The 18,990-nt window shown below is 38.0% G+C and overlaps 1 protein-coding gene across 1 annotated transcript in view; it reads right to left on the bottom strand.

Annotated features, from left to right (window-relative positions):
- DDX60L (DExD/H-box 60 like) overlaps positions 1-18,990 on the bottom strand; it is a 117,901-nt gene that overhangs the window by 19,775 nt on the left and 79,136 nt on the right. Inside the window, exons 27-33 of the mRNA XM_050791743.1 lie at positions 18,289-18,454; positions 16,800-16,952; positions 15,492-15,596; positions 8,559-8,759; positions 3,326-3,430; positions 2,968-3,109; positions 1,962-2,083 (exon numbers count right to left, since the gene is read on the bottom strand). Of these exons, the coding sequence (XP_050647700.1) occupies positions 1,962-2,083; positions 2,968-3,109; positions 3,326-3,430; positions 8,559-8,759; positions 15,492-15,596; positions 16,800-16,952; positions 18,289-18,454 (994 nt within the window). The remainder of the gene's footprint in view (positions 1-1,961; positions 2,084-2,967; positions 3,110-3,325; positions 3,431-8,558; positions 8,760-15,491; positions 15,597-16,799; positions 16,953-18,288; positions 18,455-18,990) is intronic.

The raw sequence follows: 18,990 nt of genomic DNA, 5'->3' as shown, positions 1-18,990 counted from the left end.
GGGGCATAAATTATATTCTACGATTCCTAGGAGCAGGTGTGAATGACACATTTCAGAATGTCTGTGAGATAAACAGCTATTTATTCTCAGCACTAATATCAGATAAGAATTTTCTGGAGGATTCTTACAAAAGGCACACTGTGTGGACATAATAAAGAATGCCCCTACCAACTCCTTACAGTAGATACTATGACAATTTCCACAATCCTACTTCGGACTCAGCTTTATCTGTGGATGGACCAAGACAAAAGAACAAATTGACAGGTGCAGTTCTACACTCTGGTCAAAGTGATATGGTCTCTTTACTGCTATGCCTTCCATACCCTGCCACTGGGCCACCACTGGACATCATTCTAGGGGAACATGTGCTGCTTATCACCTACACCTTGTGTTGTTCGCCACCTTCTCGAATGTGTATGCTATACAGACCCATCAGGGGAGCAAGCTCTTGGAAGGTAGCAACTGTTTCCCAACCATGATTTTTGTTACAGTTTGCACATATTTATTGCTCAATAAATCTTCACTGACTAATATAGAGCAATTATCCCAAATTACGGTACATAATATTACAGGTACATTAGATGATTTAGCATGACACACAGAACATCAAATGATTATAAATCAGTTTTACAAAATGAAAAGCTAGACGGGCACAGTGGCTCATGCCTGTAATCCCACCACTTTGAGAAGCCAAAGTGGGCAGATCACTTAAGGTCAGCAGTTTAAAACCAACCTGGCCAACCTGATGAAACCTCAACTATACTAAAAATACAAAAAAATTAGTCGAGCATGGTGGCAAGCGCCTGTAATCCCAGCCACTTGGGAGGCTGAGGCAGGAGAATGGCTTGAACCTGGGAGCTGGAAGTTATGCAGTGAGCTGAGATTGCACCACTGCACTCTAGCCTGGGCTACAGAGCAAGACTCTGTCTCAATCAATCAATCAATCAATAAAATATCTTCTTTCCAGTCCTCGTCTATTCTTTCTGATAAGCCTAGAAAGTCCAGAGGCAATAGACCACCATTCTTTCTCTAAAAGTTGATAATCTCTTTTTGTAGCAAAGAGAGAGCAGCTTCAGCTGAGAACCATGTTAACTGCATCTATTCTTATGGCTTCCTTAGTTTTGAAACCAAAGGTCCTGGCTTTCTATTTATGGTAGTAGTAAATATGAACTTTCCTTTTTAAATACTTTAAAATGTGTATGCATTTAAGAAAAGGATGAACAGTTCCAGTGGTGTGCAATGTGGATATCAGTAACTAAAATTGGGTGCTCAAGTCTGGAGGTATATGCAGAGGCATTGTGAGGTCAGAAAGCCTAGATTGATGCTAATTCCCTTTTTGTTCTCTATTTATTAGGGTTACTGGATAGCAACAAGCTTCTTCTACATTCCCAGGTTCTAATGCACATTTTCTTAGGTTTTGTTTCCTTGTTATTATTTTGTTGTTGTTGTGTCTTTGAAAAGAAATAAGAAATTGGAAACAGTGTTTTAAATAAACTCAGAAAATAATTTTTCTTTCAGTCTCTCAACCCTTAAGTTAGGGGATTCTTTCTTAGGTGACTGCCTCAATATTGTCTGAAGAGGACATTAGAGCTCATGATGTAATTCCTTCCCTGCACTCCCATCCCTAGCTGTAAACAATCCCAAGGGAACTATAGGTTCAGCAGTAGGGCTGTCATTCTATTTAAACGACTACTTGTGTATGTAATCTCTGTTGCTACTGAATTACATAATTTGCTCCAATAAAATGAAAACACTTTAGGGATAAGAATTGTTTGTTAGATTAGCAGGGGAAGATGTTTGAACTAAAAATTAAATAGAACTCTAATTATGAGAAGACAACACTATTAAAACAAACGGAGTAGCTTATATAAAATTTAACCCTATCAGTACTGAATGCTTTCCAGTAGCATACATTTAATAACTATCATTCTTACATCATTATAAGTATAACAAAACTTTACCTTTGACTGAGGAAAACTTAAATCAGCATTTTGGAATTTTGCTGGAATATATTTTCTTGCAAATAAATTTGCCAATACTAACACGAGCTTTTCCATCACATCTTGGGAAAACTGTTGTGCACCTATTTAAATAAAGAGCATTATTGTAAATAAGAATAAAGTTGATTCCATGTATTTTGTGCTTAAATTTGTTTTTATAGTACATTTCCTTTCATTGAAGGCAAAATTTTCTAGTAAATATATACCTCAGAAATTGAACATATTTGCCACACTATGTACACATTTAATTTTTTGGTTAAGACAGGAGCTTTTACATTCTGTGCCTTGTTTTTCATCCTTGCTATACCAGCCCTAGTTCCCAACCCAGAATGTTTACTAACTAGTTTCCTGACTTGCACTCTCCTTTCTTCAGGCCATCTTGAAAGTGATCAGTCTTTCCAAAGCATGAATATAAGCATGTCCCACACTTACTCAAAAATCTTTGAGGTTATCTCATTGGCTAACTGAAAAATCCAGGTTCCTTGGCCTGCCACTTAGGGTGTTTCAAATCCTGTCAAAACGAAGCTCCCAAACTTACCTACCAACACTTCTAAACACTAGTTCTAGGTTCTGGTCATCTTGACCTACTCTCCATTCCCCATAACACATGAGCACCATACCAAAGGCATTAAGAGGTGGCTAGGTTTAATTAACTGGGCTCTGAAGCATACTAGAATCATATGACCATCAGAAACTTATTCTCTTTCTATGTGTCTCAGTATTCTCTTCTGCAAATATTCTTTATCAGTTAAGTAATACATAAGTAGCCCCCAAATACTCTATTAGAATAAATATAAGTTGACTTTTAGTGTCTAATTTTTTGGCATATGTAAATCTGAACATATACTATTTATTTGCTTCAAAAAAAAGAGAAGAAGGAGGAAGAAGAGAAAAACGTATCTGAGGTTTTGGCTTTTCAATAAATATGTTGCCATTTTTGGACTACAGGTATAAAACCCAAGCTTACCTTTCCAGGCTGGCTTACAGAGATTATGGAAAAGGCCTCTCTTGAGAAAATTTACAAAAACAAGATTTGAAGGTTCATGACCATGCAAATATGATGCAAGTCCTGCAAATTTTTTTGGATTACCATTTTTATTTAAATAGTCCTAAAAATAAGGAAAAAAACATTGATTTAACTTACCATGTACTCAAATACCATCAAATACCAGGGTGAGTGATTGCCAAATATTACCTGACTTCATTTATTAATAAATGATAAGTAACATTATCATTGAATGCAGCTTATAGAAAGTTCAGTTGGTTTAGCATAGAGAGAAATGTACATAGTTATAGAGAACAAAAAAGCCAAAGCGTGATCATACCTCTTTGATCAGGAGCTGCAAAGAAAACAAAAAATAAAGTTTCAAAGTCTTCATGGCTCTTGGTCTCTTAAAAGACAGCAATGAATGCTTTAGCACTGACAACACCTATAAAAGAAGAGTACTTTAATTTATCTAGTTTTAAACAGCATTTGTAAATACTGATATGTAATAAATAGTACACATACATACTAGATAATGTTACCAGATCTCATGTGAAAGTAAATTTCACTTGATTTCACATTATCTCTTTGACTGTGTCTTCACATGGTGCATGCTTCCTTGAATTAAATACATCACATAAAGCAGAACTGTTATACATAACACAGAATGGCAAATAATCTGCTAAATCTCTGAAACAGTGGTGATTCATAGTGGCCTGAACAAATAAAGTATGAAAGCCAATCTGGCTTACAAGTTTAGCTCTCTTAGGCCTAGAAGGCAAATTGAGTAATTACATTGCTCTAGTCTTGAGTTAGCCCATCAAACCTGATGGAACTAGGTAGATTTCAGTCAACAGAATGGAAATATTTGGATCCGTGCCATCACCCAAATTTCATGTCAAATTGTAATCCCCAATGTGGGAGGTGGGGCCTTATGGGAAGTGATTGGATCATGGAGGTGAATTTCCCCTTTGGTGCTGTTCTCGTGATAGTGAGTGAGTTATCATGAGATCTGGTTGTTTACAAGTGTATAGTAGCTTCCTTCTGTCTGTCTTCCTCCTGCTCCAGCCGTGTAACACACGCCTACTTCCCCTTCACCTTCTGCCATGATTGAAAGTTTCCTGAGGCCTACCCAGAAGCAGAAGCTGCTTATGCTTCCTGTACAGCCTGCAGAACCATGAGCCAATAAAATGTCTTTTCTTTATGAACTAGCCAGTCTCAAGTGTCTCTGTATAGCAGTGTGAGAATGAACTAATACAGAAAGTTGATACTAATTCAGAAAGATATAGGAAAATGTGAAAGCGGTTTTGGAACTGGGTAGTGGACAGAAGTTAGAATTTTGTGGAGGGCTCAGAAGAAGACAGGAAGATGAGGGAAAGTTTGGAACATCCTAAAGACTTGTTAAACCGTTGTGATCAAAATGCTAATAGTAGTATGGACAATGAAGTCCAGGCTAACAAGGTCTCAGATGGAGATGAAGAACTTATTGGGAACTGGAGCAAAGGTCACTTTCGTTAAGCATTAGCAAAGAGGTTAGCTGTACTGTGCTCCTGCTCTAGGGATCTGTAGAAATTTGAACTTGAAAGAGATCATTTGGCTGGGCACAGTGGCTCATGCCTGTAATCCCAGCACTGTGGGAGGCCAAGGCAGGCAGATCACGAGGTCAGGAGATCAAGACCATCTTGGTTAACATGGTGAAACACCGTCTCTACTAAAAATACAAAAAAAAAAAAAAAATAGCCGGGCATGGTGGCGGGCACCTGTAGTCCCAGCTACTCCGGCGGCTGAGCCAGGAGAATGGTGTGAACCTGAGAGACAGAGCTTGCAGTGAGCCGAGATTACGCCACTGCACACTCCACCCTGGGTGACAGAGCGAGACATCGTCTCAAAAAAAAAAAAAAAAAAGAAAGAAAGATGATTTTAGGGTATGTGGCAGAAAGGAATTTCTAAGTAGTAAAGTGTTCAAGATGTAGCCTGGCTGCTTCTATCAACCTGTGCACATATGTGTTAGCAAAGAAATGACCCGAAACTAGAACTTGTATTTGAAAGGGAAGTAGAGTGTAAATCTGAAAAATGTGCAGCCTAGCCATGTGGCAGAAAAGAAAAGCCTACTTTCTGGGCAGGAATTCAAGCAGCCTGCATATGTTTGTATAACTAAAAGGAAGGAAAATGCTGATAGCCAAGAAATTGGAAAAGGCCTCATAGGCATTTCAGAGACCTTTGCAACATTCCCTCCCATCACAGGCTGAAGTGCAGTAGGTCACAGCCCACTGCAACCTCAAATTCCTGGACTCAAGTGATCCTCCTGCCTCAGCCTCCCAAATAGCTGGGACTATAGGTACATGCCACCATACCCAGCCAGTGAAACTTTTTCTAATAAAGAAACCAAAGCAATTAAAATAGAAACCAAATTAAAAATCTAATTTAATATACTTATGACTTCAAAAACAACTTGAATACGATAAATTGAAAAGGTTCTGAATATGATAAACACTATCAATTAAAAAAAACTATAGAAACTTCTCCTAAAAAAGTAACATATAAGAATAAAGAAAAGGATCCATATACATGGGCAGAAAAAGTCAAGTGACCTACAAAAAAAAAAAAAAAAAAGCAATCAGTAGGGCCACAGATTATATCTCTACAACAGTAGATGCCAAAGAAAATGAAGCATCAGCAATTTTGAAGACTAATGGCTCAAATCCAATAAATTTACGCCTGGTTAAATTGTCCTTACTACAAAAGAAACAAAAATCTCCTTGAATATGCAGGAGCCCAGAAAATAGGTCACCCTCATAAACATTATTATATAAAAAACAACAACAAAAACCTTGAAAGTGTACTACTCTCTCTTCCTGGGAGATTAATCCAAATTAAGAGCTCAAGAAAGGGGCCACTTTTACATAGAACTGGGTGTCACTGTCTTCTGTGACTATCAATAGGCACACACCTGACTCACTACAGGGTTCTGGGGAGACTCTTTGTCTTGGCAAATGGAATCTGATGTAACCGGCCATGATAATGAATATATAAGAATATGGAAAACTTGGCAACCTTACAATGACATTTTATTAAATCTAAATTTTAATGTGAATTATATATTACTCAACATGGGGTTATATCCCCCCCAAAATTGTTCTGATTGAAAACCTCAGGCAAATTTACCAAATTCTGGTATCTAATTCAACATAACTGCATCCTCCTGCTTTAAAAAGCAAACACTTACCCACATTTAGGTAGAAAAGACTGGAACAAATATATCAAAATAATAAAGCAGTTTCCTTTGAGTAGTGGAACTATCGCTTCTTGGCCTTTTGGCTAAGATCAAGTGAGTAGTGGAACTAGGTATTGGTGAGTTTTCCTCTTTCAGCTTTTCTATGGTTCCAAATAAACTTTTATAAACAGGTAATTTTATATTTAAAATATAGTTTTTATTTTTAATATAGCAATACTGTTTTCCTCATTCTTATCTGTAATTGAGTGATACATTTTGAGAACAAATTCAATCTTTCATTTCAATTATCATTCTTCTGTTAATTCTTTAATGTAGAAATTTCTTATTGATCTAATTAATTAAGTGGCAAATGCTGACAACATAACAGAATTTAAGGTAGAAGCAAATCTATTTTTCCACAAAAAATATATAGACAGTCAAAAACAAGTTATATTATCAGTTTTCACTTATACTTGATCTCCTTTATGAAGGAAAAAGTAAAAAACAATATATAAAGAGAATGAAAAAGTTAGCAAGTGCTTTTCCCATTCTTCTCTTTAATGAATACTAAAGCAAAACAAAACAAAAAAAAAACCCTAAAACTAAAATCATAAGACCTGAGACTATGAATGATAATAGCTAGCATTTATGTGTTTACTACTAATCGAATATGATGCTAAGAAGTCCTTGACTTGCATTAATTAGTTCATTTAATTTAACTACAATCTATAGTGGTTGTTATTGCCATTTTATGGCTGACAGTTCTGAGGTTTAGGAAAATGTAATTGCCTTATTAAAGTTAAATAGTCAGTAAATAATTAAACCAGGGATGTATTTATGAGTCTATAGCCAAATTCAACCACTATACCACATTGCTTTTCACATATTAAAATAACCCTGGTAATTCTTAGTGCCTTAAGGTCTTTGGTGGTAAAACAAAATTAATTATTTTGTTCTGTCCTGAAGAAACATATAATAATGAAGAAAATACAACGCATTAAAAGAGTGATGAAACTGAAGAGATATTGCTACTGTTGACCTAAAAAATACTGAGGCAAAATTAATATAGAGAGTCCATTTGGGCCAAGGTTGAGGACAGCTGTTTGGGACAGACACACTTCCAAGCTGTCCTAAGGAGTATTCTGCTCAGCTTTTGCTACAAGATTTTTTTAAAGGCAAAAGGGGACAAGAAGTGGGCTGATACAAAGTTTTTTGACAGGAGTTCTCATAGTTTTACAGAAATAACATTGATTTGTGATTGGCTATACATTGTTGAACTACAGGGAATGAGGTACGGTGTCCAATGTATGGTGTTTTATGGCTACTTCATGTCAGTTAGCCTAGAGCCCACACAGCAAGTGGCCTCAAGAGGTAATTATTTAGCTCAACAGGGGAGTGAGACACGACTGCTGTCACACCCTGTCACATTCCAATGCCTCTCTGGGCCTGATAATTAAAGGGCACTCACATTCCTCAGATAAAAAGTTTCTTGGCTGGGCACGCTGGCTCACACCTGTAATCTCAACATTTTGGGAGGCCAAGGCAGGTGTGATGATTAACGCTGCGTGTCAACTTGATTAGATTGAAGGATTCAAAGCATTGATCCTAGGTGTGTCTTTGAGGGTGTTGCCAAAGGAGATTAACATTTGAGTCAGTGGGCTGGGAAAGGCAGACACACCCTTAATGTGGGTGGTCACCACCTAATCAGCTGACAGCAAGGCCAGAATATAAAGCAGGCAGAAAAACGTGAAAAGGCTAGACTGACTTAGCCTCCCAGCCTACATCTTTCTCCCGTACTGGATACTTTCTGCCCTTGAACATCAGACTCCAAGTTCTTTTGTTTTGGGACTCAGAATGGCTTCCTTGTTCCTCAGTTTGCAGATGGCCTATTATGGGTCCTTGTGATCACGTGAGTTAATACTTAATAAACTCTTCTGTATACATATATCTATCCTATTAGTTCTGTCGTTCTAGAGAACCCTGACTAACACAGTAGGTGGACTGCTTGAGCCCAGGAGTTTGAGACCAGTCTGGGCAACAGTGAGCCCTCACCTCTACAAAAATAAAATAAAATAAAAATTAGCTGGGCATGGTGATGTACACCTGTAGTCCCAGCTACTCGGGATGCTGACATGGGAAGATCGCTTGAGCCTAGGTGATCAAGGCTGCAGTAAACCATGATTGCACTACTGCACTCCAGCCTAGGTGACACAGCGAGACCCTATCTCCAAAAACAAACACAAACAAACAAAAAGAAAGTTTATTTTCTTTCTCAAGACAGACTTCTAAAAGAGCAATAGACCTGACTAGAGCCAGGACAGTAATGAAGACTGAATTCAGGCAGTGTCCAGCACGGTACCTTTGCCTTGGCATCCTCTGGATCATCTCCCTTGGAAGCCAGCAGCATGAGTCGCAGGACCAGGGTTATGCTGAGAGGGAACTGTTCTCTCAGCTCAGGAACACCGGATGCAAGGAGTCTTTTTATTTTGGGCAATGGGATATCAAAGAAATATACATTTCCAAGCAGGTCTTGACCTCTTCTTCCAGCACGGCCAGACATCTGGAAGCAGCAAAGAATCACAATGTAAAACCTCCCCAAATAATTTCCTATGAAGTCCAAAGATCTATGACTTTACACTTATTATCTGGGGTTGTGTTAAATTGTGCATTTAGTCCTGAAACTAATCTATGTTAACATGGCACTTAAAAATTATAGTGTGGCTGGGCCAAAGAGATAATGAGGCATTGTGATATATATTTGGTCTTCGGCCCCAGTTGCTGGCATATGACTCCTAAAATCCTCGGACTCTCTAATATCTTTGTATGTGAATAAGTTGGCTGATGGCTGGCAGTCTCTAGGCAGCTTCAGGATGGCGACTGGTCACCAGAAAGACGAAGGCATGATTAGAGGAATGGGACTTTCAGCCCCTCCTCGCAATTTCCGGGGAAGGGAGAAGGGCTGAAGGTTAAGTTGATCACCAATGGCTAATGGTTTAATTCATCAGGCCTGTATAATGAAGTTTCCATAAAAACCTAAAGGGACTGTCTCAAAGAGCTTCCAGACAGCTGAATATATGGAGGTTCCGGGAGGGTGGTGTGCCTGAGATGGCATGGGAGTTCCATGCCCCTTGACCCATACCTTGCCCTCACAGCTCTTCTTCTGTTTCCTTTATAACATCCTTCATAATGAACTGATAAACAAAAGTGTTTGAGTTCCATGAGCCACTCCAGCAAGTTAACTGCACCCAAAGAGGGGGTCATGGAAACCCCAACTTGAAGCCAGTTGGTCATAAGTTGCAGAGGACCGGACTTGTGACTGGTGTCTGAAGAGGAGGGAGTCTTGGGGACTGAGCCCTCGATGTGTGGAATCTGATGCTATCTTCAGGTCAGTAATGCGGAATTGAATTGAGCTGCAGAACTGACTGCTCACTTGGTGGTGAGCACAAACCCCCACACATCTGGTCACAGAAGTCTTCTGTGTTGATTGTAGTGATTATTAGAAAGTGAGATAATAGAAAAAGCAGTTTGCGTTTTTCCTCATATTCAGAGGCAGCGTCGTTAACAGATATTCCCTATCATGCAGACAACTGTATTAGGGATTGTAAGATGATATGTAAAAGAAACTTACAAATGGAACCTGCTCTCAAGGAGCTTAGAGTCCATAAACCCCCAACTCTTTCTCACCACACACAGACAAAGAGAGGGAGAGAGAGAGGGAGAGAGGGAGGGAGAGAGGGAGGGAGAGAGGGAGGGAGAGAGGGAGGGAGGGACGGACGGAGAGGGAGAGGGAGAGGGAGAGAGAGAGAGGAATAGAACTAGAGAGTGGCTTAAATAGGGAAAGTTTTCAGCCTTGTTTTCAATCAGACCCCTTTTTGCAAATGAAGGATTCAAACTTCTTCAGTTCTGCTTGGTTGAAATAGTTGAGTCCTGACTGGGTGGTTTCAAGCTCCAAACCAGAAGAGTCTGCTGGATGTTTCTTTCAAACAGCTGGAAGTGGGGAATTCCAACCACACTTGGCACCACCAACAGCAACTGTTCCCTATTTAAGCCATTTTCTCTAACTCTTTTAACAAATAGAGTTAAAAGTAATGAAATTTTAAAAGTGTGCCTAAGCCTCTTGAGATACAAATCAAGTAAACTTATTGAAAGAGACAACATTTTGAAAGGCTTTGTGGAAGAGGTATGTCAAGGACCAACTAATTGCAGAAGAAATAACAGCCATTTATTCAGTGCTTAATATGTGCTAGGCCCTTTGTATAAATTAGTTTTAGGCAGTCGTCATAATAATCCAGTGAGGTAGAGAGTATTGTCAATCCCATTTAAAGATAAAGAAGGACTTCTAATGTGATTTTGAAAAAAAAAAAGAAGAAGAAGAACAAAGATGAGAAAACTGAGCACAGAGAACTTAAGTAACTTAGCCACAATCCAACAACTGAGAAGTAGCAGATTCAACTAATCCCTGATTTTTTTTTTTTTATCAAAGTCATGTCCCCAAGGACCACGTGAGCCTGCCTCTGGGAATCCTAAAAATGAGATTCCTGAAGATTACATGGTAGACAACCCATGCAAAAAAATGACACCAGAGAAGAGAGCAAGAAGACAGAGATTAGAACGATGGTTAGAAACAGTAAGAAGATTAGATTGATCAGGACAAATGTTCATGAGCATAAGAATATACATATTTTAGATAGAGAGCAAAAGGGATTTTGTTGATAAAGGGCTTGAATATTGCCAACATTTCTATATTTGATCCCAGAGTAGAATTAGCCATCAAATGTTCCCTTGCCAGAAAATGACATGGAGAAAAACGATGCTATCTATCATCTGCGGCACAGAATAGAATATGGGCAAATGATAACCCAGAGGACTGTTAAAGTAGGCCCCTGGCCAACAGACAGAATGGATTCCTGTGGCTGAGGTGCTCAAAGTCAAAACAGAACTAGGTAGCCACAGCAGGGTGAGGGAGTGGTCATGCACGCTGTGTTCTCAGAAACAGGTAAAGGTGTCAAAGGACCCTTCCTACAATCAAGCCAAACCAGCTGCTGTTGGTGGTGCTAAGATAAACTGTGGTTGAAAATCTCCACTCCTAGCTCTTTGAAACATCTGATGGAAACTTCTGGTTCGGAGCTTGGAAACCATTCAGTCAGGGCTCAACTATTCCAACCAATCAGAACGGAAGAAGTTTGAATCCTTCATTTGCAAACAAAGGATGTGACTGAAAATAAGGCTGAGAACTTTCCTTATTTAAGCCAGACCCTCCCTTTGTTCTTTGAAGAGCCCACTTTCACATACAGTAAAGGCTGAGTTTCTCCAATCTCCAGATTGTTTTTTACAGAAAATAAAACTCTGTTTTGCCTCTGCAGATCTCATGTCCTTTTGTTAACACTCTTATAATAGCCCTGGGTAAAGAATGAAGGAAGGAGGATGCTGGCTACAGAAATCGTGAGACAGAAATCTGAGGGCACCACTGCAGAAGAGTAATTGGATGACTTTTGTAATAGATTAAGCATCAAAAGCAAAGGAGAGAGAAAAGCATTAAAGATGATTCCGGAGTGAAAAAGTATGCACAGTAAATGAAGAAGGAAATGTTTATTAAGGACCTTCAATGTGTCTCTTTCCTATTTCACTTAATCCTTACAGAGGCTGTGGGGTAGTGATTATCACAGCCATTCTGGAGATAGTGAAGGAAGATCCAGCAGTTCAGATATCTCACCTGAAGTCTCACATCTGTTTGGCAATAATCACCTCATGTCGGCAGATTTTCCATGATCATGGTTTCCATTATACCACCACAACTGAAAATGACAGCCTAGCATAGATGGATGCACATTGTACAGAAGAAATCATCAGTGCCACAAATACCTTCAGCATCTCTTGTCATTCCTATGCTAATTGTTATTTGAGATACAAATTCCTTAATGGAATTTACAAGAGTACATAACAAGAACAGTGAGAGAACAAGCGCAATCACATTTCCCCAAAGCTGGAGTAATCAAACAAGACTTCAAAGAAAACACACGAGGACAGTTCAATCAGATACTTGTAAAGGGGCTATGATTTCAATCAGGGGAAAGAAGGGAAAGTCTCTAAGAGGAAGAAGGAGAGCAAAGGTCCTGATGAATAAGGCATAGCAGAAATGAGAGGTCAGTTACTAAAACAATTTGTGCCAGAAGGTTCTCACTAGGAAAAAACAAGAAATAAATATATATATTTTTAAAAATCACATGGTGATCAGGATGCAAAGGGCCCTATTAATAACAGCTGGCATTCATCGAGCACTTACTATGTGCCGGGCACAGTTCTGAGTGGTGTACATTTTTCAGGTAGTCCTCATAATAACCTTCTGAAATATAATCATTGTCACCATCGTACAGATTGAGAAACTGACACCTGAGAAATTAACTAACGTGTCCGTGGTTGAACAGCTAGTAAAGAGTAAGGTCAGATTTAAGCCTAGGGAATCTAGGACCAGCTCCCCTATGTTAATCCTTATACACACTCCTTCAGAAGCACTGTGAAGATCTAGCACATAGGTATCTGAGGCAAGACTTGAGCCAGGCCACCAGGGGAGGGGCAGGGCAACAGGCTGGTTTGAATGTAGGCAGAATCAAGGTAACGCTGACATGGTGGTGAAGAGGCCCAGGAAAGGATACCAAGAGACTGTGAAAGCAATAAGGGCATTCTGATGACTAGAGAAATCCCAGGCTTATGCCAATAAGGAGACTTCTGGAGACCCTGGGAGGCAGTGAATGTGTTTTTGCTTATGGGAGAGAAGTGACTCATTAGGACCCAGGCAGCAAACTATAGTAGGCAGCTTTCTCAGTGGCTGCTCCCAGTGATTCTAATAATCACAGCTTCCTGCTGCTCACAGCCTTGTGTAATCTGCTCTCCTTGATTGTTGAAGAAAAGTCAGGAAGGTGAAGCTAACAAGTATTCTCTTTATTTTACAGGCAATAAAGTCCTATGAAGATTGAGTAACATGAGGAAGACACCTAGGAGCAGGTCATGACATGTATTTGACTCATAATAAATGCCATTTGAAGGAATGTATAAATGAGTATACTTTAAACGACAGAAAATGGAAAGACCAAAAGGAGAAAACGGCATGTTAGCAGAAAGTCCACATCATTTTTTTTTCAATTAACACAGTAAAGCATATTATTTGCTTTAAAGACCTAATATAAAATACATAGTTCAGGGGTCTGTATTACCCACTGTGCTAGGAAAAATCACACTCCCATGAGACTAGATTCCTCTATCAAAAAAGAGCTAGAAGGAAGGAAGATGCATAGCTTCATGCCTCCTATTCAAATAGATCTAGAGAAAGAACAAGATTTTGATACAGCTGGACAAAGTCACTGAAGTCAGTTCCTGGGAAACCAGCTTTGGAGACTGAATTTTCTATTTATATTTCTAAATAATAACTTAACTGTTGAGTGAGAAATGTAAATCCACAGGTAGATTTTCTTTTTTAAAACTTTTAAGTTTAAAACATAGTAAATGCTTACTTCTAGTTGGAAGATGTGTCAAAATACTGAGGTGAAGTCAAAAAAATGACAGCTAAACTAAGGCTGTAGCTATAAGATCATGACTAAACTGAAATGTATGAAATACTTTTGGTACAAAAGTGCAAGCAGTAGAACTAACATTTTCTGGTTCTCATCATACGACACATCCTTCTAGACAAATTGTAAATAACATGGAAATGCATTTCTGATTTAAGTGCATTTCTCTAAACAGGGGCAACCTGACATTTGGGATGATTAGGCGGTTGTTGAGGGGTTTAAGTGCAAGGTGTAATTCCCAGAAAGGCCTGCCACCTGACCCTTGAGAAACAAACAAAATCCATTCACAGAGAAAATATATTTTATTCTGTCCTAGGAGATAATGCTAAGTCATTAGGGCAGGATAACAAAGTAGTTCCACTTTCATTATGGTCCATAGTAAATAAATGATGTTGGATTTCTTCCAAACAAGTGATTTTGGCAAGGAAGAGATAAAAGGAGACCATAATTCTGAAGGAAACAAAAGTCCCTTAAGAGAAACTTTGCTCACTACATGAAAAGGAGAAAGACTGAAAAATTCCAGCTCAGTGACTTTCTGTTTTTCCTAACAGCACATGGGAAAAGGTGAAATGGTCCATAGCTATACTTGAGAAAAGGAAAATATGGCTTTTAAGGGTGAAACAGCAACATCCTAAAACGTCATGAAATGGAGATAAACTCCTTTTCTCGGTAAAATCACAATCTTCACATTCCAGTCTAGGAGAGTTCACATGATCTACATTTGAATAAGAAAAGAGGAAAATTTCAAGAATAACCAAAATGAAGAAATTTATATTTTATAATTTATCTTTCATATTTCGAGACTAGGAAAAAACTATTGTCAGGTTTTTTTTTTTTTTAGCAGTGTGTAGAGAGGAAGTAATTTTTCTCCCCTTTGACTTGCAATATATACCACATATAGGATGTCACATAAGGAAATGAGAAGATGCTCAGGTATAACATCTTTCTCTTTGTGTCTAAATCTCTGTTATACAGCCCTTCTCTTTTATTTTTATTTTTCTCACTCTCAAACTTGTTTTTCTTTATCTCTCTTTCCTCCCTCGCCTTATAAGACAGATATATTTTTATCCTTGATTTTTAAAAAGTTATCTAGAGACCTCCAAGTAACATTTCTCACTCCAGAAACTCCACTAAAATGATAATGAAAACATTTTTTTAAAAAAAAGCATAGACCCCCAAGAAGGTGAATGGTATTAAAGTTTTGGAATTTGGAAAACAGGTAGTCAATGGCTCCCAAATACTCAATACTTAAACTTGAAGTAAGGAAGTCAAAACCTACCTAATTTAAATGACAGGATTCCCAAAAGACCCAGGAATTGATAATACCAAGTGCCATACACAGAGAAAGGCAAATTAAAGGAAACAGATAATGCAAAGAATTTCAGACCATTTTACATACTCCCAGAAAAATAAAATAAAGGAGCACTATAAAGGATCAAGAATCAGAACAGCTGTATATTTCTCAAGAAATATAAAAACTACACTAAAAACTAAACTACATTAAGATTATTAAGCCAATAAACGCTAACTGTGAGAAAATAGTGAAACAGATAAACCACACAACATGAAGCAACAAGATCTCAGGCCACTCAACTCAAAAATGTTATGCCACATAGGAAGTAAAAGGAAGGACACAAGCTGTAGCCTGTTACCAGATGCGAGTGCCACATGGTTCATTATTTCACACTCAGCCTTCAGCAGTGGGAGTTAAAGAGTCAGAGAGTTACCTGTCTGTAATTTAAAGCATCCAGATAGACTGAGTCTTGAGCAAACACAACAGATTTGCATGGCATGTGGATCCCTGAGGCAAGTGTTCCAGTAGCTGTCACTACCTAGGAAAAAAAAAAAAAGAAGAGTTCATACACAATATAGCATCTCTATAAGGAGACAAGGTCTATTTTCCCCTCCAGTCACTGAACAACTCTTAGAGCTTTAATAAACCACATATCATTAAAACTAACATACTAGCCCCACTGTTCTTGCAGCTGCCTGAGTATTCAAAGAACACTGCTACTTCAGCATCCTAACTGTTGCCATTTGCTCGCCCTAAAATCATTTTCTCCAAATCTCCATTTGCAGGCTTTTTCTGATCTCTATATAAATGTACAAAAAGACTTCCTGCACCACCATTTCTAAAATAACCACGTTTACTTGTCCCTCCAAGACCTTAAGTATCATGAGGACATGGGCATTGATCTCTCTCAGCCACTGCTGTACCCTCAACACCTCGAAGAGTATTGGACACACAGCAGATGCACAATAAACATGTGTCCAATAAATGCATGAATGAATGAAGAACTAGCATACAAATTTTCCTTAAGATGGGGTAATAATGTATATTCTGGACAACCACCTTCTCTCATTCTCATGTTTGTTTATAGAGGTTTTATCCAAACAGATAACTGATCTAATTAATTGAAGCATAATAAAGTGACATTTTCTTTATTTACTTTCTTAATATCCGTTATGTGCCCAATCACCTATTTAGTGCTAGGTGCATATAGCTGCTCTCTCTTCCTGTCAAATACATTAATATTAACCTGTGTCATAATTATTTCAATTATTTAATGATGAAGAGTAAGCAAAAAGACTTTCTAATTGATATTTATAAACCCATCCAAATTCAACCCATTATTTGCTCATCTTTAAAAGTTCATCAATAAAAAGGAAAGGCTCAAATCACTAAACTTTAGAATTTAACCATAATGAGTACCATTAAAAAAAAGATGTGTTCTGGCCAGGTGTGGTGGCTTACACCTGTAATCTCAGCACTTTGGGAGGCCAAGGCAGGTGGATCACATGAGGTGATACCACAGCTATACTACTTCATTATAAATATTATTTTTCAGTGTATAAATAATTTTTAAACACCTCTAATAAATGGGATAGATGGAGAAGCAGAACAGTCCAGCGAGTTGTAATAAAAAGACACTGGTTAAATGAGAAAAACAACTGGTATAATTTTTTACCTTTTACTGGTATCCAGCATCATATATGCACAACTTTATTTTTTTAACGCAAAGAAATGTACCTACCCTAATAAGCCCTTTTACAAAGAGTATCTCAACAAACTCTTTTTCTTTAAAATACATGCCGCTGTGATGATATCCAATCCCCCTTTGTGCTAAAGCCTTCAGTTCTTTGCCGTTTCTTGTTAATCGCACTCGTTTTAATACCCTATCCAAAGTCTAAAACAAGAGAGAAGTGTAAAACAATTGATCATGTATTTTATTTAATTTCAAGCTCAATCAGAATCAAAGGACATTTTCATGAACAAATCACTTACATCTTGCACACAGTGAGGCTTCCCTTCGACCCTGAACCTACATGTTTTATGACTACAGAAACAATCTGCCCATTTTTGTGAACAGACTGTCTCAGAGAAGAGGCACTTATAAACCAAAGGCGAAGATGCTATTGGAGCAGCAGATCAAACGCCCAGGACAGATGAGTAACCGATCTGCTGCTGCCTCAGAGAGAGAGACTAGTTCTCTACTGGAACCTTCAGATTTTCGAGCAAAGAGAGAGAGACTTCTCCAAGAAGGCAGAGCAAGATCTCTACTCTAGACGCTCAGAGAATTCTTACTTCTCACTGTGAACCACTCAGAAGTCATATCCAACCCCTTTAAAATGTCCATACCCTCACAGCCTCACTTCTAAGAATGTATCCTCAGGAGGAAATCCAGCAGTTGGCAAAGATGTCAAAGGTAAAAACGTATTACAAGAACAAGAAAAAATAATAAAAAATAGCCTATGCAGCCTAGAGTAAGACAACTGGTTACATAAACTATAGTCATCCACATAAATATACACTATGAAGCTATTAAAATAATAACGTAGCTCTATTGTCGGCAAGAAATAAATAGGTAACAGAGGAAAGGAGATTACAGACTAATTTGTATATAACATGGCCTATCTTATTAACAAATAAATACACAGAATGTCTATGTGAGTGTGGACATGCTTGTGACTACAGGCAATAGAAAAAAAATATCTGATAGAACAGTGAGTCTCTCTGAGCTGTGACATTATTTTTATTTTCTATTTTCAAGTACTTCTCCAATGGACATAAATTACTTGCATAATAAAAAATGTTTAAATGCCATACTATCCTTGGATATTTCAGTATCTGTTTAATAAAATGTTTTGAATGTTATATAGAAGGTCTCTGAAATTGAAACTTTCAGTTGATATTATTTAAAATATATTGTGTCATATAAACCCAAACATGACCAGTATTAAAATATATCGAATTGAATTCTAGAATCAGGCTATAAACTAATCCAGGATAATAGAGTGAAATAAAATAAGAGGCTGACATTCACACTGAGCAAGGAAGAGTCACCTATAGAACTTCGGCACATTAAATTGGGATAATCATTGCAAAACAGACAAAATAATACACAGAGATAATCATATTTCAAAGGTATTACAAAAGTCATTTCAGTGTTCAAAGATATTAAACAATCACTATGATAAAATGTCACAACTGTAAAGTATTATATTAATAATTCTCTGACGTACTGAGCCTTTGTCCCTGGTAATCTCAGTGTGCAGGGCTTTGACATCAGCATACGTGTGGTCCTCAGAGATTTCCAGAATCTTCAGATTCTCCAGGAAATTAATATATTCAGCTCTATACATTAGTTTTCTTTCCAGTTTTTCAGCCCTCTTTGGGTTTTTTTTAATGCTATTATTTAAAAAAAATAAACTTTTAAGTAATGAAAACTCATATTCAGTTACAGCAAGAAGCCTAAGGCCCCACAGATTTCACTTGGTCATCCGACATTGACAGTAGCTCCATCAATCCTGACTTGGTCTCCCCTTCCTCATGTATATTTCCACCATTTCATCTAGCAGTCAGAGCCCATCATCAGCAAAATCCCCTGTATTTTCTTCCTTTTCTCTGCAAAATTTCTCCTCCTTCACGCCGTAACAGATACCCAGTTCTTCTCAGGAAAATTTCTGCTCCTGAATCTCTTGAGCAGTGGCCAGAGCAAAGTGGAAAAGCAAAGGGGGTGGGGTGCGTGGCACAGTCTAGAATGAGTTGGCACATCCTCTGATCCCACAAACTCTGGTCTAATGAAGAGGGTTCCAGACAGAAAAGGGTATTTTAAATATTCATACTGACAACAGAGACCCTTCCTGACTAGGCCTAAGAGAAAAATTGATTATACCATTAAATACTCTCTATTTTCATGGCCAATGTCGTTCACTACACATCCA

This window comes from Macaca thibetana, chromosome 5 (assembly GCF_024542745.1).
Source record: "Macaca thibetana thibetana isolate TM-01 chromosome 5, ASM2454274v1, whole genome shotgun sequence".
Lineage (NCBI taxonomy): Eukaryota > Metazoa > Chordata > Mammalia > Primates > Cercopithecidae > Macaca > Macaca thibetana.
This window is presented reverse-complemented; position numbering and strand designations above follow the sequence as displayed.